Source organism: Empidonax traillii, unplaced genomic scaffold (assembly GCF_003031625.1).
Source record: "Empidonax traillii isolate 1590-97213 ecotype Southwest subspecies unplaced genomic scaffold, ASM303162v1 scaffold2:size4533513, whole genome shotgun sequence".
Classification (NCBI taxonomy): domain Eukaryota; kingdom Metazoa; phylum Chordata; class Aves; order Passeriformes; family Tyrannidae; genus Empidonax; species Empidonax traillii.
Genome location: NW_020955195.1, coordinates 3908963 through 3930586, shown reverse-complemented (window position 1 = coordinate 3930586; position 21624 = coordinate 3908963). Strand labels below are relative to the sequence as shown.

The 21624-nt window shown below is 46.7% G+C and overlaps 1 protein-coding gene across 1 annotated transcript; it reads left to right on the top strand.

The window, feature by feature from the left end:
• Positions 1–3163: 3163 nt before the first annotated feature.
• On the top strand, positions 3164–8985 carry LOC114067106 (transmembrane protein 271-like). The gene has a single exon (XM_027902364.1). The coding sequence runs from the start codon at positions 3592–3594 to the stop codon at positions 4681–4683; it is 1092 nt and encodes a 363-aa protein (XP_027758165.1). The 5' UTR covers positions 3164–3591; the 3' UTR covers positions 4684–8985.
• Positions 8986–21624: the final 12639 nt, after the last annotated feature.

The following is a 21624-nucleotide window of genomic DNA, read 5'->3' as shown; positions in this document are numbered from 1 at the left end:
ACTTGTCTTGAAGTCCACCAAAATAAACCTTGAAAACAGCTACGACAAATTTTGTGTTGTGCAGTTAAAAAGGAAAACATGACCAAGAAAGCTTAAAGACAAAACAGCCAGAGACTCAAAACTTGTGGCACCTACCATACTTTATAGTCATCAGCTGTAGCACAGTTCCATCAGGTTATGACTTTGGTATTAACTGAAGGTGGCAGATGAACCCACCTGCATGACTGATTTAGGTGACAGACTAATGTGGCTCGATGGCTTGCAGTTCTGTCATCTTTTATTGAACACAGATACTCTATTTTCAGAAAGTAGACCTGGTTGACCAATTAGAAACACGCAGATCAGCTATAAACATGCAAATGGGCAGCCTAACCCTTATCTGAAGGAGCTACTAGCTAAGACTATTAGAGGTGATCAGCACTATCCTTTGGGATCCAGAGAACTCTTCAATGACCTTTATTTGGAGTGGTAGGTCAGTCCTTTTTTTGCAGTAATTCCAACTCAATCATCAACAAATTATTCAATGTAAGACTATAGATGCATTATAGATTCTTATGTCTGTTATTATAAATGTAAAAACATCATTCTGATGTTTTCAGACATCTTATTCAAAGACAGTCAAACTTCGATGTGCAGGATACGTTAATGACCATACTCTGTGTGTATGTGTGTGTTTATAAAGTATCCTCTTACTGAAAGTGTGTCAATGTGCAAAGCTGTAAATAACCCTATGAGAAACTGGGCTAACTCAGAGTGACACTGAAACATGGGAAGTTTATGAATAATAAATAACGTGGTGAAATAAGTTGGTAGTGAAACTTCTGGCTTTGCGTACCGAACGCGGTGCGTGGAAGCCAAAGAAGCATTTTGGAGAGAAACAGGTAAGAGCTGGAAAATCTTAACAGCAGCAAGTTGCTCTACAGGAGGGATAAAAAGGTGTAACAGAATTACTAATGACATTATTAAACTTGTATATTAGCCTGGCCTCTCACAATGCACGGCTTTGTGGGATGCTATCAAAGATGAGTCTCCTGTCACAAACACAGGGAAGGTCCTTTCTTTAGAAGATTACATTCAAGATGAGGAAGACTGAACACCTGAGACACCTGTAAGAACACATGAAGGACCTTGCTGGAGAAGCTTTGCTGCCCCCACTTCTGGCAGTTGCCAAAACAGGACAGAGGAAAGAAACATAAGGAAACTTTTCATACAGTAAAGGATCATTTTGCCCCCAGTGCAAGGATTGCTTTTTCTACTCTAACCAATGCTGCCTAATAATTTGGTGCATAAAGGCTTACAGCTCTCCTTAAGTTTGTGTTTATTTAGTGTTAAATGAATGTTCTCATTATTCACAATAAATAGTTCTTTTTTTTTTTTAAGCTCTTGACAGTAACAACCAAATTATACTAATCACACATTTCCCTCACATATAAGTTTATGTTGTGTGTCAGGGACTAAGGCACTTTGCCCATTCTACATATAATTAGTTCATTAAGTGTTTACTTCCCACTAACTACACCTCTTCTGCCTACACAAACACACACACAGAGTGCATCTAGCAGGGTCCTCTGGACTGACAGCTGGATTGAGACTTAACACGTTCTTTCTGAGGCAACGTTTTGACGTTCAACGGAGACTTCAGGAAGTACCTGCAATATTTTTGTGTGTCCTGTACGCACTGGAGTCATGGGGACATGGAAAGTTCTTCTCCAGAAACATGAAGATCCTCCCCAGCAGTCCAGGCGCTCACCACCAGCAGAGCCAAAGTCTCAGATCCTGCAGTAAAATCTTTGCGTGGCCACAGATCAGCAGACTAACACACCCCAATCCCCAGGAGTCAGGGACAGCCTGGGAAGAGCAAGAGATGATGATGACTGTGCAGGGCATACCAGGCCACCCCTTTTTGGAGGGACAAAAGAAGGTTGGTCAGGATTGTCTTGTTTCTTCACACAGTCAGTGTTCCATGGAACCTTTGTGAACAGGAGGGAGGGAGCAAAATTCCCTTGTCTGTGTGGACCCAAGTGGCAGGATGACATGTCTCTTTGGAGCCCATGATACTTTTGGACTGAGCAACCACAGACAGCTGGGCTCCAGGTACGACGGCCTCCACCAAGCTCCCTTGGGAGGACTAGTGTCCCACACAGGGCCCAGAAACTTCTCTCAGGGAGGAGCAGATACTGCAATGGAGACCCGTGCCCATCTGCCCAGGATTGCAGCAAGGTGCTGATGCTCCTCAAGAAGGTGCCAACAGGGCCTGTTAGAGGAATAAAGGGGGCAAGGTCGCATCTCTGGAGGAAGCTAAACACCGGATAATGCCACACACCCCCTCCTGCCACCAACAGGTGCATTTGCCCTGATGGAAGAGCAAACGGCTTGGAAAACTGCTTTCATTCTCTGGCTTGCTCCCCTGAATGCTAATCAGTGGCGCCAGCTAAAAATACCCAGCAAGACTGGCGTGCGCACGGCAGATAGGGAAAATGGGGAAGCTGGAGCTACAGCTTTCTGGAAGGAAAGAGACTGGCGAGGAAAAGCCTTCCTCAAGACCCCCCTCCCCGTCCGGCGCCTGTCTGCCAGCACAAGCATGGCCCCTCTGCTCCCCGGCTCCGCGGCTGAGGTTCCAACCTCTCCTTCAGAAGGCCACCCCGGGTGCTGCCCGAGGAGTCGCCGGGTCACCCTCTGCCAGGGCAACTGCGGCGCCACCCCCGAATCGGCTTCCACCCCCGAAGCTGCAGGCGCTCCCGGACGGGGCGCCCCGAGCCGGCCGCCCTGGGTTGTCGTCCCCCGAGCCCCGCAGCCCACGGAGCGACGTGCGTGGCCCGGAGGGGCGCAATGCACTGAACAAAGAGGGGTGCTGGGGACCGCCGCCTCCGCGGGCAGCGCGGCGCGGGGCACTCGGTCCGCTCGCCGCATCAGAGCCGCCGACACACCGCAACGCAGTCGCAGCGATGCACGGCGGCTCGCCGGCCTCCTGGCGAGCGCAAGCGCCAAGAAATAAATAAATAAAATAAAGAGGGGGAGAGAAGACAGGAGCGAGCGGCAGCCCTCGGCAACGGAAGCCGCGGGGGGTGTTCAAACCACCGCCACCCCCTGCCCCAGCTGTGCGTCCCTCGCCGTGCCCACCCGTGGGGAGCCGGCCGGAGGGCGGCGTGCGCTCCCCCCGCCCCGTTTCGCGGGTGGAAAGGCGGGCTGACCAGCCCCACCGCCCCCGAGCCTCGCCGGGGGTCGCGCTCTGCCCCCGCCACCCGCAGCGGGCCGGCGGGCCGCCCCCTCCGTCCCCCCCGCCCGCCGCGGCTCCCATCCATAATTAATCGCCTCCCCGCAGCCGCCGCGATAAGAGAGGGCGGGCGGGGACGAGGAGGCGGCGGCGGCCGGGAGGCGGTGGGGGGAGCGTTGCGCGCTCGCCGCGCCCGGCTCACTGCGGCCGGCAGCTGCCTGCCGTGCGGAGCGGAGCGCAGCGCAGCCGCCCCGTCGGGGAGCGCCGCGCTCGCATGGCCGCGCCGCGCCGCGCCGCCGCCGCCGCGGGGCCGGGGGGGTCCGCGGGAGGAGGATGAGGCGGGCGGCGGGGCGGCGGCGGCGGCGGCGGCGCGGAGGATGAAGTGGAGCGTGCGGGGAGCCTGCGCCGCGCTCTCCAGCTGCCTCCTGCTCGCCTGCGCCCTCAGCGCCGCCGCCGTGGGCCTCAAGTGCTTCTCGCTGGGCTCCGAGCTCAAGGGCGAGCCCTTCCGCCTGGGCACCGCCGCCGGCGCCTTCTACTCGGGGCTGCTGCTGGCCGCCGGCCTCTCGCTGCTCGCCGCTGCGCTGCTCTGCTGTCGCCCGCCCGACGAGGCGCCCCCGGCGCCGGCTCCGACCCCAGCACCGGCCCCGGCTTCAGCCTTGGCCTTGGCTCCGGCCGGGGACCCGGACCCGGCGAGCGGCAGCCCCTGCGGAGCGGAGGCGGCGGCCGCGCCGTCGGGGCCGGTGGAGAAGGCGTCGCCCGGGGGGCGGCAGAACTTCCTGCTTCTGGGGGTGCTGGTGTTCATGCTGGGCGTGCTGAGCGCCTTCGCCGGCGCCGTCATCGACGGCGACACCGTGTCGCTGGTGGAGAGGAAGTACTCGCACTATTGCCTGCTGCAGCCCGGCGGCGCGGCCCGCCCGCGGAGCGGCCCCGCGGCCCCCGACGGCTCCGCCGCGGCGCTTCGCTGCCAAAAGCTGCGGGACTACCAGCAAGGCTTGGTGCTCTCCACCGTCTTCAACGCGCTGGAGTGCCTCCTGGGCCTGCTCAACCTGCTCCTCGTCAAGAACTACAAGGCCGCGCAGCAGCGCGGACGGAGGCGGCGGCGGCGGAGAGCGGCCCCGGCGGCGGCGGCGTCGGGCGGGCGTCGAAGGCGGCGACGGGGCGGTGGCGGCGGGCGGCGGGCGCCGCGCCACAGCCAGGGCTCCCTCTTTTCCGGCGGCGAGCCCGAGCTCAGCCCCGGGGATTGCCCCTTCCAGGCCGTCTCCTACATCAACGTGGGCGTCTTCCACGTCTTCGACGAGGCCGGCGTGGAGGTGCACTGCGGCGGGCATCCCTCCGTCGAGCTGCCGGGCTACTCGCCCATGGACCCCGACCTCAACGCCTCCTACCCCTACTGCTACCCGGTGCCCAGCGAGCAGCCCCCCGCCTACGATGAGATCTACCCCGGGGAACCCTGCGCTCACGGCACCTAGCGCGGACCGCCGGCGGGGCGTCCGGCTCCCCGCCCGATCCCTGGATCGCCGTGACAGCCGGGAGCGGGACCTGGACCGGGACAGCCGGGAGCGGGCCCGCCCGCACCTCGCAGCCGCGGGGCTCGGGGACGATTCTCGCATCACCGACGGGATGGTCCCGCTGCCGCGGCCGCAGCTTGACACGGGCGGGGTGCCGCCGTGCCTCTGGCTCTGCGGAAGCTTCTCCTCCCTCTTTCCCTGCTTTCCCTTTCCTCCCCCCTCTTCCTTCGCCCACACCGACCCTTCTTCGTCCGCCGGCGGCTGAATTTTGCGAAGGCTGCGCAAGAAACGCCTAAGGGTTGGTTCCTCCCGTCGCCTCTCCTCTGTAGCCAAGTTTAGTTCCCTTCAAGTGATTCATCAGTCTCCAGCTTTAGAAGTCCAGAGTTACCCATTTATGATAACCAGCCAGTGTAAGGAAAAGGTGTCATGAAGCTTCTTTACCTCTCAAAAGAGCTAAATTTCTAAACAACGCAGAGACATTTGTGTCACGTTTACTAGAGGTGTATTGGGGATCTTTAACGTTTACACTACTCCTTGGGAGAATTGAGTTCTGTTTTAAGATTTAGTGAGTTAAAACATTCGTTGGTCTTGTAAGATGCACATTGAGAAAAACCTGCACTTTGAAAAAGAAACAGGAAAAAAATCAACGTTTTTGTACACTAACGTGCCTGCTTTTGTTGATAACTTCTTACTGTAAAAGCTTTCAGAAGTCTATAGTGAAAATGTTTGGTAAATTCACTGCAGTTTAAAATTGATGATTAGTTCCTTTACTAAAATAACTGAGATGTTGCTAGGATATGGCAGTTAAAAAGGAAGTCCAAATGTCATACACATTCCTTTTTGTAAACAGGTTCTGTGTTTTTAATGCAAGGCAGGATTTCTTTTTGTTTTGCAAAGGTGAAGGGTATAATTCTATTTTGTACAACTACATGGTTTACCTTGTAAAGAGTTCCATTTTATCTGTTACAATTCATCAATCTGGTAAGCTTGAATAGTAGAAGTTTTATTTGAAAAATATATATATTGTAAACAGCCTTAACTGGTGCAGTAGTCACAGTTTTAAAGGAGAGGGAAAAAACCATCTTGGAAGACATCTTCCAAATGTGTTCTCAAAACAGTATTTATACTCTTATTTTAAAGTACGGATTTTTTTGTTTGTTTTGTTTTGTTTATTTAAAGAAAGGCCACTATGATTTCTGAAGAGGGGGAGGGGAGATGTAATGGGATTGTATTCTGTTAACTCTTCATGAACTCAGAAGTATTAAAAAGGTTTTCTGCAAAGAGAAAAAAAGTGCTAAATCCTCCTTTTGGATTTTGCTGTGGAATGTCACTACCAGATAGTATAAAAAAAGTACTAATCAAAGAAAAGCAGGTATGGCATATTTTATAACATCATTTGAGAACAGGCAAAGGCTTGATTTCATGTCGCACAAAGAACCAAAAAGCAGCTCTCTTGGTTGCATTTGGTTCAGTACCCCCTCCTCCAGTTACATCATACTGAAATGAAGTATTACAAAATAACCTTTTTGTTAATCCTGTGTTTGGAGCCTGCTGCATAATGCCAGTGTATCAGCTACCCATAGAGAGAGGGGGAAAAGAGAGAGTGAGTTAAGGGTATGCAAAGTTACAGTCTATTTCTGTGGTTGATGGAAAATTATTTTGAACTTTTTAGCTGCAGAGAGGCTGACGTAATTTGCAGCCTTAGAACTGGAGAGAGAAGATTTTAGCTTAAAATATTCAAATATCTCTGCACTGTTTTGTTTTTTAAAATGTTTTGACTTGCACACTTTGTATAATCTAAAATGCAGAATGCCTGAGAAGTCTCAAAGTTGCAAACTGATGTCTGTGAAGCTCACAATTAAAGCTCTGATCTAGAGAAGAGAGTAAAAAGCAGCAGTTGCCAATTTGCCAAGTAGTTCTAAATAGAAATTTAAAATAGAGCTCCTTTTGACCAGCAGATTTCCTGGTGTGGAATGCCAGTCTGAAACATATGCCCTAGCTAATTCCCATTTTAGTACTGAAGACTGGTTTTATGCTGCCTCTCTGCAGATGCATCTCCTTAACCCATTATGGGAAAGGGACTGGGAAGTCCTGTAATCTTTTCCTGTAATATTGATTCAGGCACAAGACCGATTCTGTAATGTATTGCCTATGCAGATGAGATTTTGCAAAATCTCTAAAGCAAGGAGGCTAAATGCTTATGTAGGTCTCTAATTGGATGAGTTTATGAGACAGCATAGCACCCGATACTGAATTAAATGGGAACTGCTAGACTGCACGGTGATTGTGAAAAGCAGACCAGCTAGGTGCCTAAATACAGATGCAGACATGTAATAATGGTTGTTGGTTTTTTTAAAAATTGGCTATACACACTGTAGTTCATGGAAGTTGTATCCTAGTTTTACTTAAGGAATTGATTTTTTTGACATAAAAAGACAACATTTTACTTAAGATAACTATTTTAGGAATTATGAACTAGACAATTCTGAAACTCCAGATGTTCCAAAGATCAGTGCTCAGGGAAATAAATGGAAAGTCAAGAAAGCTACCTATTATGCTCAATTGTTTAAATGTAAACAATTTTAGACTATGGATTTTTAAGATTGTTAAATTCATAATTTTTTTTGTGTGTGTATGTGTGTGTACATGCCTGTGTAAGTGTGTTTGTGTTTTATTTAAGTCTTTCCAGAATGCCATTGAATTAGAATATTTATTTGTTGCTCAGTTTTAGTTCCCAAATTTCTACTTTTCTTCATTTGGGCTTTTATCCCCTGTAATAGCTTAATTTAGTGGTGGACAGATTGCCAGAGTAAAGTCCAAGTTGGACTCCCACAGAAGCCAGTAGGCATCATTTCATTGACTTCAGTGGATCTGGGCACAAATTATATGTAACACCTACTCTAAGTAATCTTCAAACTAATCTTGATCTTCTGGCATGACAGGATGCAGCAGTGGCATATTATTTCTCAGTTATTTGTGGTTTGTATGGACAGCAGTATTAAGGGAGGTCACCTATGGCATTATTCACATTTTTTTAAAAGCAGGAAAAAAAAATTGGCAGGCAAATTGACCAAACAAGCCATGTTTTCTTAAAGATGGTTTATCAGTGTTTCAGGTATCTGGTGACTAACTTTTCTGATAAAACACCACACGAATTTATTTCTCAGTGAGAAGAAACTTCTAAATACAGGATACAAGATGAAGCTTCACAAGCATGATTGCAGTATTGTGAAGCTGTTTTTAGTAAACCTGAATCATCATTCTATCTTCTGAGCAATAATGTTAGAGTGTATAAACTATACTGTGCTGAAATTGAAAATAGGCTGGGTGTGGGAAGCATTGAAGCTTAGGTTAATTACCTGACAGGACTCATACTGTCCCTTTTTTTACCATTCTCTGTCACATGATTGTCAAGGGGAATGCAAACCTGATCGATTCATGTCACTGGAGGATGTTAACTGCAAGGCTTTTGCCTTAACTAGCAAGACCAGGGAGAACAGAAGAGAAACATCATGTATGTGCTATCAAGTCTCCATTTTGCCTAGCTGAAGCACTGACAAGACTGCTTTTTGCCCCTTGGCTTGCTGTTTTAATTCGCTTACAGCTTTACTCTCATCTGTTCAAAGGGAGGGAAGAATAGACGCAATACTGCTGTTTTGGTCACAGTGGAGCACTGATTTAGTAGCAGACTGCTCTCAGCTTTCCTGTCCCTTCTGCAGGTAATGGGGGACTAGTCAAGGGATGAAACAGTGGAAAATCAAGCCTGCTGTCTTTGATGAGACAGGATTTTCCTTCATGTGGAAAAAATGTATTCCCACCAGCCTATTAGCAATTCACATGAATTATTTTCACACTCCAACATCCTTGCTTAAATCTGTTACTTATACTTTGCATTGTAATTGACAGACAGAATATACATAAATCTGAAAACAGCTAAAAATGGTGTTAGAGGGAAATTGTATTCAAGTAGTACAGATTTTACTCAAAAGTTTGATTTTACTGTAGGACTTCTTTGGTTCACCAAAAAGCGCTATGGTGGCTGGTACAACTTAGATATATTTCAGACATAATGTTTAATGATCAGAAAAGGTTTCTGAATGTTCACCTGAGAACGGCAATCTGTTTCTGCTTTTGGATATAGTACCTATGAAAACCTTTTCTTCATTTTGCCATTTAATCCAAGATTGATCCTCAAGAAAATGTCAGTAATTGATCTTGTAACTTTAGGATCAATAAAATAAGTTTTAAAGCACAGCATATCCTGTAAGAAAAGCCTAATGCTCTTCATTTCATATTCTTTATTTTCTTAGATGGATGTCTAGTAGTACAACTGAAACTAGTATTTGATTACCATTTTCATTACAAATACTTGTTTTTCAGGGACTTACAACTAGTACAAATGGAACCGTGACATAAAATTCCAGCTTTTACCATGAAATTGTAAGTCAGATATTTCTCAGTTACAAGATGTTAAAATATTTTAGGTTAATTCTGCTGCTAAAAATCTGTTAATTTCTTATGATGGCACTCTTATAGTGTGCTAAAGTTATCTCTTCTTAATACAGGCCTGTATTTCCAATTAACATACATAAGGGTAAGATTTGAATTCCTCATGATCACTGTCCGATTATCTCTCAGTAATTAATGTGACTAGTGCTTAGTACATGTTCCAGAATCAGCAACAGGTGGTCTAAATAACAGTTTAGCAGGTAATAGATGGTCTCCAGGAAGTCCACAGGCTAATGGAATGCTGGACAAGAAAACTTCAAATTCCTGTTGCAACAATTCAGCATACAGTGTTTCCTGCCCACAAGGAGGCATTGCCCAAACAAGGCAACTAGAAGAAATCTTGAGAGTTTAAGTTGGTTGCATGGAATCTGTGTGTTCTCATTCTTAAAATATCAGTTCTGAAGCTCTCCCTGCATAGCTTTCAAAGAGTGAAATCGCCAAACTGGTGTTCTAATGACAGGACTCAAATAACTGCCTCACTTTCTGCTGGCCAGCTGTGCCATGTGCTTTCTGCCCAATGCTCAGGCACATGGTGAAGTTCAGCTGAAGTTTATGGCTGTGTCACCCTGATGTCATCCAAAATAGTCTGTAACTGAAGATCAAGTCTTTTAAGAAGCCATAGGACTCTATAACGTGTATTTCCTTTACAGGAGAAAAAAAAGTCCCGCTGTCCTCTTTCATTCCTTCTTCAGACCCAGCTGCCTTAAACTTCCATGAGGTTACTTTGTGGTAGGAGAGGAGATGACAGTGCAGATTGCTGCTACTTCTGTCATGGAATTTTAGGTGTCTGGAAGACCTCCTTAAGTTTTATGGGAGGAAACACTTCTAGTGAAACACAGGTACTGACTCATTACCAGAACTCAGAAGAGTCAGTGTCCTGAGTGAAACTATCCAGTAGAGGTATTCCCATAGTAATACAACGTAGCAGAATCTCCCAGGGTTTCACTTACAGAATTCTTCTCCTGGCATGGGTCTGTTTAATGGGGAAGTTCATTTCATGATCTTTGCAAATGAATCATTTGTTTCACTACAGCAGGTAGGATTTAAGCACCTACTAAATACCTCAAGCATCTTCACTAGTTGGTCTCCTCTGTGGCCATTGTTAGCAGAGGATAAAGTGAAGTGTGGGAGGAGAGAAGGCTTATCGTGATCCTCTTAATGGGTTCAGAGGACTAAACGTTCCAAAGCATTCATTGGTTTTATATTAAGATTTGAGAATGGAAGAATACCTATAATATCTAAAAGGATTATTTCCCAGGGTTTATATTTTTGGAAACCTAATACTTGGGTTTAGAGAAGGTTCTTTCACAATTTGCTTTTTCTCGCAGGTTCTACATTTTAAATGAAAGCTTATCTCACAGAAATACTCAGTGAAATCTCCAGGCATTTAAATTATTAAATTTAGGGAGATTAAGTAGAGCCATCCTACAAATTACTGAGTGCCACCAGTTCCTGTAGAGGTCAAATAAGGAGTTTGACACATGGTGCGGGTGAGGCCTTATGTGCCAACATCCAAATTTTGGCATTTCCTCACAAATGAAGGATTAAAATGAATGCCTTCGCAAGGGATTGTCAGTCATGGATCTGAGTAGAGGCTGGTAGTGGTAGCTCTAGGTCAGATGGCTCCTAGAAACAGGGAAAGTCTTACCAAAAAGAGCTCATGCTTTCACTGGAAAGGAGCCACTGAAAAAATTCTATTTCCTTGCTTTTTAGAATATTTACCATTTCCTGAATGACACAGAAGCTACTGGTGTGTGCAGATCATCTAAATTAGGCTCCTGGGAAAACAGAGGAAATGGAAATACAAGTGTTGAAAACTACCTAATCTGTCCAAAATCTGTTGATGTATAATCAAAGGCTGTGTTAATTCCAGGACCAGAACCTCCTTCCCTGAGCGCTCAAAATTACTAGCAATTGAAAAAATTACTACCACCAAAAAGAGACTGGGAGATTGAAAAAAATCGTACACTGCTTTCTGATCCATTTTTTTTGCTCTAAATCAAAAGGAAAGAGATCCTGATACAGCTCTGTGTGAAACTACTGCTAAGAAGTATGGTTTGTTATGCTGAATGGAACATAAGGGTGCTTCTCTCAACAAATTTGGAGCAGATAGCTGCACAGAAATGTATTTGGCTAGCACAGAGACTTCCTCTTCAGTAAAAATCCTTGGAGAGCTACCAGAAAAATGTTGAAAGGCACCATCATCACCCAGGTTTACCTGGACTGTTGAGCTTCGTGTTCCCCTGCTCAGTGTACCTGTGTTGTCTTCTCAGTGGGAACAAGCAGCTGTCTCTTGTGAAACCACTGAGTCAGAACCTACTGGATACGTGCAAGGAACTTCTGAAGCCCTGGAAATGAGCGCAGTGTGGCACAGTGTGTTCTGTGCGTGTGTTGAGAGAAGGTAAGGCGGGTCGCACTGCAGCCCAGGTGAAACGCTGTCCTGCATTACAAGAACGAGGAAGACAGACTACTGTCACACCTCCAAGGCTCCAGACTTGTTACACAGTGGCACTGGGTGCGGCAGACCTAGGTTGCATTTGTGAAACTGCTCCCGGGTCGCTTTTTTTCTAAAGCAAGATGTTCAAGTCAAGTGGAGGGGTGGGGGGGAGGGGGGTGGGCGGGAGGAGAACTCTCTCTATCCCCCTCCGAACAAAACAAAAGGAATCCCATTGCAGACTTTTCACAACAGTTCTGTCTTGGGTTCAGTATTTATATTCTGCTCCCTCTAGCAACTCCTCCAAAGGAACAGCATGCACACAGGCTTAGGATGGCAAAGTGCACACTCTTTGTTTCCTCTGTGCTTAGGGGGATAGCCTATTAACAGTGCACTGAATTACTCATTCAGCTGGTGGGGCAGTAATTAGAAGTGAGCAACAAACAATGTTTGCCACATTACAAGAGCCGTGAGATGCTCTGGGCTGCCCTTTGCTGGAGGGCTGTGGCAGTTCTTACCTGTTTGAGGTCTGCAAGATCCAGAGGTCCAAGAATGAGGATCCCAGCTGGAAGTTTTCCTGGAATGATTTGTCTCAAAAGTCAAAAAGCGACCCTGTTTCAGTAAATACGTCTTGGCATCCAAGCATGAAAAGAAAAAAAGCATAAACAGGGCAGAACTGTTCATTCATTCATAGTTCATTAATTTTTCATCAAGGGCAGCAAAAAGGCAAACATTAGTGTTAACATCTCAGATCCAGAGAACTGTTTCATTGTAAGAGGTTTTGAAGCTGAGTGATAAGGAAGCAGCAGAATGTATTTACACCAAAAGAAAATGGATATTTCACAATTCTGCTGTCAGACCATTCATAATGTTAGCAAAAGCTACCAATAGCAAGAATTTCAGCTTGCCTTATACATGCAGCTGTAAATGCTTCAGATCTCCAGATGACTATTCAAAAACTTGTACACATGACTCTACTAGACTTGCAGTCTGGTACCTACTGTGTTTGTAGCTGCGTACTGGGAGCTTTCAGTCTTGTGTATGTGTGGCAAAAACACGTATGTTGGCTGTGGAGACAGGGCCATCTTCATCTTTCCTACTGCCGCTGCTGAGACAAGCTCACCCATTATGTTTGGCTCTGCAGTGGAGCATAAGAGCCCCCACTCAGCCACTAAATCTCAGCACAAGTGCAGGCACTTCCAGCATCGTGGAGCCACATCTGACCCTTCCCCAGTGACACTCCAGGGTGGGCCCTCGCGAAACCTTGCAGTTCTGCGGGCAGGAAAACACCAGCACATGCTTTTTCACAGGTCTCACGAGGAAAAGAGGCAAGCTGGGGACTGTTAAGGTCTTCAGCTGCTCACCTTAAACTGGAGACCAGTGAGATCCTCACTAGCAGAGCCTCAGTATGCCGTGGGGTACAGCACACCAGAAGGTCAGGTGCCACAAGAAATACCTTTCCTCCCTGAAGGAGGTATTGCTGTCGCAAGGCCACACAGAAGAAAGACTAAAGCACTGATGTCCTTGACTTACAGAGTTGTCCGATTTGAGATACAGAGGGCCGTGGTGCTGTGCTGTTGTCCCCAGGCCCTGCAACTCCTCATATAATGCACACAGATACATGGGGAAGTAGGGAGAGTGCAATGAGAATCACACATTTAACCAGTTAAACACTGGATGGACCAGCCAAGGGGCAGGCATGGAATCGTAACACAGAGGCAACCTAATCCCCATTCTGGAAAATTTTGGTAGGTAGGGATTTTGTGGGGAGAAGTTCTAACTGCATCAAGTGGAAAGAACACCCCTCTCTACAATGAAATTGTCAGGGTATTTCTGGTAAAAAAAAAAAAAAAAAAAAAAAATTCACCTTGTTACAGCAGTATGGAAACCCAAAAGAAATTCCCAAGTAAGGTAGTTCAGGAGGAGAAATCCAATTTAAACCCACACAAAGAGAGTAGAATCTGATCTCTTAAAATTTCACACTTCTTCTTTCTTTTGGAACAGTCACGTCATTTTGTTCTTTACATTTTCAGCTTCAGCTCTCAGGCAAGATAGAAGCTGGTAGGAGGCAGACACTGATAAAGGCTGTACTGGCAAAGTGTCAGGTAAAGGGAAACCATTTTTACATTTCTGCTCTGACAAGAGAGGACAATATATTCTAGCCTGGAAGCTTAGATGGCAGAAGCAGCAGTGATTAATTGCTCTAATTAGGGCTCCAAATAGGAAAGAGTGAGTTTCCTGAGCTATTGAGTGCTAAATTTCCTCGCTTCTATGAATAACTGTATTGCTCAGAGGAGATGGGCATCAAAATGCATCATCAGAATAAACATTTACCCACTTCAACTTGGAAATACCACTACAACCTCAACACAAATAACTAATGCAGAGAGACAACAGGCCATTTCAGCACCTGGGAGGCAGCATAATAGCCCAGTTCTTCTGCTTTCCTAAAGGGATTGATAAATCATAGAATCATAGAATCACAGAATACCCTGGGTTGGAAACATCAGTGACTTCCAACCTGACCTTGAATACTTCCAGGGATGAAGCATCCATAGCTCCTCTGGCTAACCTGTCCCAGAGCTTCACCACCCTCACAGTAAAGAATTTCTTTCTTATATGTAATAAAAATTTACTCTCAGTTTGAAGCCATTCTTCCTTGCCCTACCACTACATGCTGTTGGAAATCACCTCTCTCCATCTTTCTTGTAGGCTCCCTTCAGGTACTGGAAGGATGCAATTACGTTACCTCGAGGCCTTCTCTTTTCAGGCTGAAAAATTCCAGTTCTCTCAGCCTCTACTTACAGGAGAAGTGCTCTATCCCTCTAATCAACTTGGTATCCGTCCTCTGGACCCGCTCGAACAGGTCAACATCCTTCCTATGCTGGGGACCCCAGAGCTGGATGCAGAGCTCAAGTACTCAAATGCTTTGCAAGAGAAACTGTACCGAAAATGGGTGAGTTGCTACCACACCACCACTTGCTGATTTCAGTGAACTGCCAATTTCTGCTGGCCATTTCAGCATTAACAGGAGATTTTTCTGCAACAGGGCTGGTACCTTAATCCTTTTGTGTTCTTCACTGATGTTTATTCCCTTTCACCCCCACCTGCCTTTCAGCCAACACTTTGTGCCACCAGTGGATAAGTGCCAGGTCCTGATTCTGACCTCTCTGCTGTGGACAGATGGAAATAAAACCACTACAGTCAATAGGATTACACCAAAAACTACGTGTTATCTCCAGAAGGAGAGAAGATCATATAAAGTGCTGACTGTCAGCTTTGCCAAATGCATTATGGGAAATTCTGATTACATTTCTTCAGAAAAGAACTGGAAGATGTTTAGCGAAATAAAACCTCAACGTTTTTGTTGGAATATATCCTCCACAGTCCCGGACTCATCCAGCTTTAGCAACACTCTTCTGTCATATGCAGAAAAAGCTTTTGCTTCAGCTGAGTCCAGCTGCTTCTTATTGACAATCAGATGTACTGGCACAGAGAGCATCTAATCTGGATTGTGGCCATCTACAAGTAGCTGGATACACACAAATAATAACGGTTCATCACTGCACGCTGATTTATATGAGGAGGGCAGTGAGGTGCATATGTCCATTATTTGTGTTTCAGTCTTTGTTTGAACTGCTCACTTGCCTGGCTAATAAAATGCACTGATAGAGGCCACCAGGAGAGGAGGAGCTTAGCATAGATGCGTGCCAGCAGCAATTCACATTCAGCAAGTAGAAGACTCCTTTCACTGCCTGTGCCTGTCAGAGAGTTTCTACAGTGCTACATCATTAGAGAGCCCGCCATCAGGGCTGCAGAAGATTGCAGGCTGGTCTTAGAAGTGTTCCTACTGGTGATGGAAAGCAGAGCAGAAATACTCAAAGCAAGTCTCACTGCTGATTGTACCCTCTCATTTGTATGCTCAACACTCTTCCAGTAATGAATCATCAGCCCAAGTTCTGCTCAGCTCATCATGGCTGGAAATGCTGCAATAGCACCAAACTGGGTGTGGGGACACAGCTTCATCTCCAAATGATCAAGTGGAATAGATGCTGAATGCCAATGAAGCTGGCAAAGTTATACCCTGCTGACATAATACACAGGTATCCATAGCAGAGCTGAATTGGGGAGAGAGAAACCATGACAAGGTGTCTGCAGTGCAATGTGCATCAGTGGTAAAGCAAACGTTATTCACCTTTAGAGTGCTCTAGAAAACAGCAGAATTACCCAGCTATGTCCCTGCTTCCTCTAGTGAGGAAAACTTTTCGTGTCAAGACAGGGGAAAGCAATGTAACCCATGGGGAAGGCTCCATCCCTTTCCTACCATCAGGACATTTGGGGAAAAAACACTATGTTTTAGATAGAATGCCTCATACATTCCCAACCAGAAAAGCAAACCTTGTTCCAGGTGTCTGCAGCTCTTACCTGAGCACAGTGCCTGGCAATTACACCCTGAGGAGCAACAGAAAGGAGCTACGAGTGCCATGGACACCTGGGATCAGCTATGAACTCTTTCCCAGTGATCCTGTCTCTGGAAGAAGATTCACCTGTGCCTGCCAAGAACAGGGATTCTTGTGCCGTACGTGGAGATAACAGTGTTACATGGTCATTTCTTTAGAGACTTTATGAGGAGTGAATGAGGAGGGGTTTTTGTTAACAGCTCAGTTTCGGTTATAGATGTGTCAGCCTGGCCAAGTGAAACAAAGCTCAGTGCTGGAAGATCTGGAGGGACACACCAACTCTCAGATATCCTGCCTTCATCTGAAATTGAACACATGCAAAGTTCACCTTGTCTTGGTGCCTTTCAGGGGAACAGCATCAGGTGAACAAATACCAAATGCAGAGGAAATTAAAGATGCACTGATGCTCTATATAATAAAGAGAAGGCATGCCTAAGCCCAATTTCAAAATTAAAAATCTAAAATCTATCTCGTAAGGTGACATTTACACATGGAACCATTTGTCTTTCATGTCAGTGTTGTCTCAGTTCCTAAAGGACTTTAGGACCTTCTTGTTTTAGAGGGTTGCATTATGTCTTTGAAAGCTTTACTGTCAAGGAAATTTGGGATCCTTTATAAATCTAATCCTGAGGGAACATGGAGGGTATAGTTTCCTGTTTTCTTATGATCCACTTAAAGCAGAGCCATAAGAGAAACAATGGCAGGATCCCATGTGTCATCTTCAGAAACACAGAAACATTAGATTTGGGTGAAGAGATGATTAAATGGAGATAGAAAAGGAGAGAAGGAACCTGAGAAGGTGGATTTTTAGGAGAGCAGGGAGAATGCAGAGGTCACAACAGTTTTATTCTGTAAGATACACAGACTTGCCCTGCATCTCAGTTAATGACTGGAGAAGAATTTCCTTGCTCATGGATCAACCACGTGGTTCCTTAGACCATGTCTACTCCTTTTCCTCAGTTCCAGAAATTGCAGCCTTTCCCATTTTTGCTGCCTGTGGAATGAGGTAGAGGCTCTCCATTCCATTACAACCAGGACAGATAGTGCTCATGGGCCAATAGCCCTGAACAAACACATTTGCTTCAGGAATTAAGACACTTGCTTTTCCTGCTATATTGTTGCTAGGGAGCTCCTGAGGTTCCCCTGGATACCGTGCAAAGTATAATAAAATGCTGTAGTCTCTCTGAACTGAACAGTAACTGCTATCATCAGTTCCTTTTGCCTTCTCTCATTTTGCCTTCATTTGCTTTACTCCTGATTTGTCCCCAAAAACAAGGTGGTGCCCAGGGTTGGAGTAAACAAGAGAGCAATAAAACCATGTGCATTAAGCCTTGCCCGCTGTGCAGACACTGAAGCAACACTGAAGCTGTTGTGCATGTCAGCAGCTTAGCCCAAACCTGCTGGGAAAGTCAGGGATGTGCTCAAGGCTGTGACCTGATGTTTACGTCAAGCCCAGGTCCTCCTTACATAATACAGCAGCATTTCCAGGGTGCACCCACGGCACATCCTTGCCTCTTAGTCACTCTCCTTGCTTGCCTGAGGTATCTGCTGACCTGCACCTCAAAATGCATGTAGTGAATTAGTGTTTGAGATCAAGGCAAAGAAACCTTCTTGTGAATCACCTGGACCCATGCTTTGCCTGTGAGGACCCAGACTGGGGAACAGCAGGTCTGAAGCAGGAGAAAAAATGTCACATTGGCTGGAATTATGAAGTAAAGCCAGGAAGGGGAAAGTGCTCCAAGTACAGCTGCGTTTTCTCTGCCAGCAAAATTTGAAGATAGTTTTCATCTGTTGGGTTTCCAAATGAGCCAAGATTCCAACATGCAGGATTACTGAAGTCTTATTCATGTACCTTTCAGCTTCCTGGATATCTCATCGTTTTTCTGTACCCCCCAGTATCTCATGTTCAAATCATACCACCAATCCTATCTGCAGAACCTGCACAATGGAAAAACTGCCTGGCCAGAACAGCAGGTACAGACAGCCACTGTATCAGATCTAGCTGAGACCACGTACCAAGGGTGATTCATCATGTCAGCTTAAGCAATAATAAAAAAAAAAAAAAATGTCTGCCCAAGGCTCTCGTTGCCCTAACATATCTCAGGTATACTAAAATCTCAGCAATATTAAAATAATTGTATCAGCCAGCTACAAAACCTCCTTGATACTCTCCCGAGGCCACTCAGCCCTTTCTTGAAGGCAGATAAGCACATCTCGAGCCTTTCAATGGAAGGCATACTGCTTACCCTCAAAGCCTGTGAAAAAATAATTTCCTGGCTCTCTTCCAGGGGAAGTGAACTTTCTTGGAGTCCCCAGGATCAGCCTGGAGGTAAATCAGAATGAAAGGTGGCGTGATCCCTCATTCAATGGATTTTTCTACGCCAGACCAGAGATGTTGACTTATACTTGAGCTTCTGTTTTTCCTTTGCTTTTCATCTGCTTTTCCTTGACCTGTGACAGGACTTCCTGCAGTTTTCCTTTTGCAGCAACTTGTCCTGCAGAAGAGTGACACCAGCCCCCACCTTGGGACTGGAGCACAGAGCCCAGACCTCAGAGCACAAGTGGGGTGAGGCAGTATGCTCTGTGCCCAGCTTCTGTCTGTTTGCTAACCATTGCCCATAACACCCTCTGAGCTCCCAGTGGCACTCCAGAAGGGGTGGGCTGGTTTGCCTGGCAGAGAAGGAAGGAAGTACCGGGTCACAGATCCCAGCAGGTCCTTAGCTACTGGTGTCTCTCAGCAACAAAGGCAGCCGCTGCAGCAAGATCACACTGCAGTAAAGCTCAGCAGAACATGTGGGAAGATACCTTTCCTCCTCAGGGGCCAGCAGGCAGTCAACCCCGAGCTCAGGAGGAGACGTCTGCCTACTGCACTCAGGTCTGCCTCGATCTCTGGCAGTGTATTCACCAGTTCAAAGACTCAGTGCAGCAACTGAGGTAGGTTACCCAAATCCAGACCAACAGTTATCCAAAATCCAAGCGAGTTATTGGGAGGATCTGTTGACATCCTGGAAGGCAGAGAGGACCTGCAGAGAGACCATGACAAACTAGAGGGCTGGGTAATCACCAGCCATGAGTTTTAAGTTTAGCAAGGGAAAGTTCAGCTCTGGTAGACACAGGGTTATGGGACAAAATCTTCTATTTGACAACCAGAAGAAAATAGTCAACATCTGCATATTCACTGCATCTATATTTACATCTTCACTACATAAGTAGTATCTTTCCTCATGAGTAGTATCATCCCTCAAATTGAGATAGATCCCCAAATGACTTATCCTTCAAACTGGGATAGGTCCCCAAGCAATCTATTCCTCAAACTGGGATAGTTTCCCAAATGATCTATCCCTCAACAGTCCTAATCCAATCTTTCTGCCCCAGCCCTGGCTGTGGGAGCCTTGCACTTGCTGGAAGTCCTTGGCCCAGAGCCTCTTTTCCCCTTCATCCCTCACCTTTCCAGACTGATGTCACATGGTGACTCGCTGTTGTCATGAGGTGACATGCTGCTCTGCACTGGTGTCAGGTCTGTCCCCACGTCCTGCTGTGGGTCCTGAGGTTTCGTGTTGATTGCGTTGCAGTGCCCCGTGCTTGGGATGGCTTTGGAAGTCTTGGGGACACTGCATGGGGACATCACTGGCCAGTGAGATGTCAGGGATACCTGGGGTGGTGTCCAAATCCATGGGCGTGGTCCTGTCTGGGGGGCTGCCACTGTCCAGGGGTGTCCCTGAGGAGTTGGCTGACACCAATTTCAGGATGGTGATGGAAAAAAAAAAAAAGGCTAAAGTAAAAAAAAATATATATATTTAAAAAAAAAAAATCTGTACAATGAACTGGTTTTTTATACTTCCCCACAGATCACCACTGGTGAAAATGGCTCCTGAGAATACAACACCAAGAATTCCCTGCAGAGAAGGAAATCCAGGCAGGTCTTTTTAAGTGTGATTAACACTCATGTCAACACTGCCCTGATCTTTTCTCGTCCTTTATCACCCTCAGCCTTTCACTTCATCTCCCATTCCGTTTGCTCAGCGAGGCTCATTCTTGATCTGTGTTTCCAAGACGATGCCTGAGACAAGGCCAGGAATAATCAGTAGTATATATACAGCATCACCTAACCTAGGTATGTGAGCTGGAAGCATATACCCTGCAGTCATTAGGCAGAGATAAAGGCTCTTTCGAAGCACAAAGCAAGGCGGGAACCTAATTTAGTTGCGCTGAATTGCCCTCTGGAAAAGAACAAGGTGTTTGACGATAAATCAGGAAGATAATCTCTCTAGATAGTTGAGGACATACCCAAAATGATGTGGCATGCAAGCTCACAGGCACGCAGTGCTGAAATGGAGACTGGCTGCTCGGCACAACGTTGATGGGGAGCTCACCTGTGGGATGGGGCACTGCTCTGCTCAGGCATAGCTGTGGTCTCCCAGCAGCTGAGAGCAGAGGTCCACTCACAGCCCCAGCCCCTGGGATGTCCAGCAGGTGCCCATCCGTGGCCGAAGTCCCTCAGCATTTTTATTCCCCTGAACTCTGGCTCAGGGGAGGCCTGTGCTGCAGCACGTGTCATCATGCAGCACTTGGAGATGAGGCAAATCAGCAGGCAAAGCTCCGATCCACTCCTGCTCAGCGGCTGCTCAGAGTGTGGTTTCCATTACTGCCTGACCCCCACGGGCAGGGAAGTGGAGTAATCCAGCTGCCTAGCTAAAAATAGGAGAAGAGACTTCCCTTTCTGCCTTTGGCCTGTTCAGTGAAAGCTCTCCACGCTGATTCAAGCCACTTTAACAGCTGTCTACCTCTTTCCTTCCCCAGATCTGACCTGGTATTCTCTATCCCTAACTTTCACACACAGTCTCCCCACCTCTTCTCTGCCACGCCCTTTCTGCTTTCCTCTGCTTTGACAGCTGCATCCTATCCCTGCAAGTTCACCTTCCCCATCAAAATCTGTAGTGGCACATTCAGGGCATCACACACGCACACAGAGTGTATGTGAGACCACCACTTTGAGTACAGACTCATTGCTGCCATGCCCTCTGATGGCGGCAGCTGGCAGGAGTCTAGGTCTGCTGTAGGCATCTGGGCTGGTGGCTCCCAACCTCTGCAAAGCTACAGATCAAACAGGGAGCCAAAAGCAGGATCCCACACACAGCACCTGCCCTCCTGTGACCAGCACAACAACGTGGGGTTAGCACTGGAGAGCAAGGCTGAGGGAAGCGGACTGAGGCATGTGGTAGCTTGAATCAAACTGAGTTTACAGTAGCTGTGCTTTGACTAATTTTGCTTAAATCCTTGGGTTTGCTCTGCATCAAAATTAATCCAAACGAGATCATAATCTGGCCCTGCATGTGTTGCATGGTTTTTTTCCTTGTGCTATTGCATCATGCCTTCCAAAAGTCTTTAATTGTGCTTGAAAATACAGTATCTGATACTAAAAAAATTCCAGTGGTGTATCCAGCAAAAATCCTGTGGCCAGAATCCACTGCTCTGTGAAAAGACGAATAGGTCTTGGGC

Bases quoted from the DNA above. Each gene is read 5' to 3' on its own strand.
- LOC114067106 (XM_027902364.1), top strand. From the start codon at position 3,592: ATGAAGTGGAGCGTGCGGGGAGCCTGCGCCGCGCTCTCCAGCTGCCTC.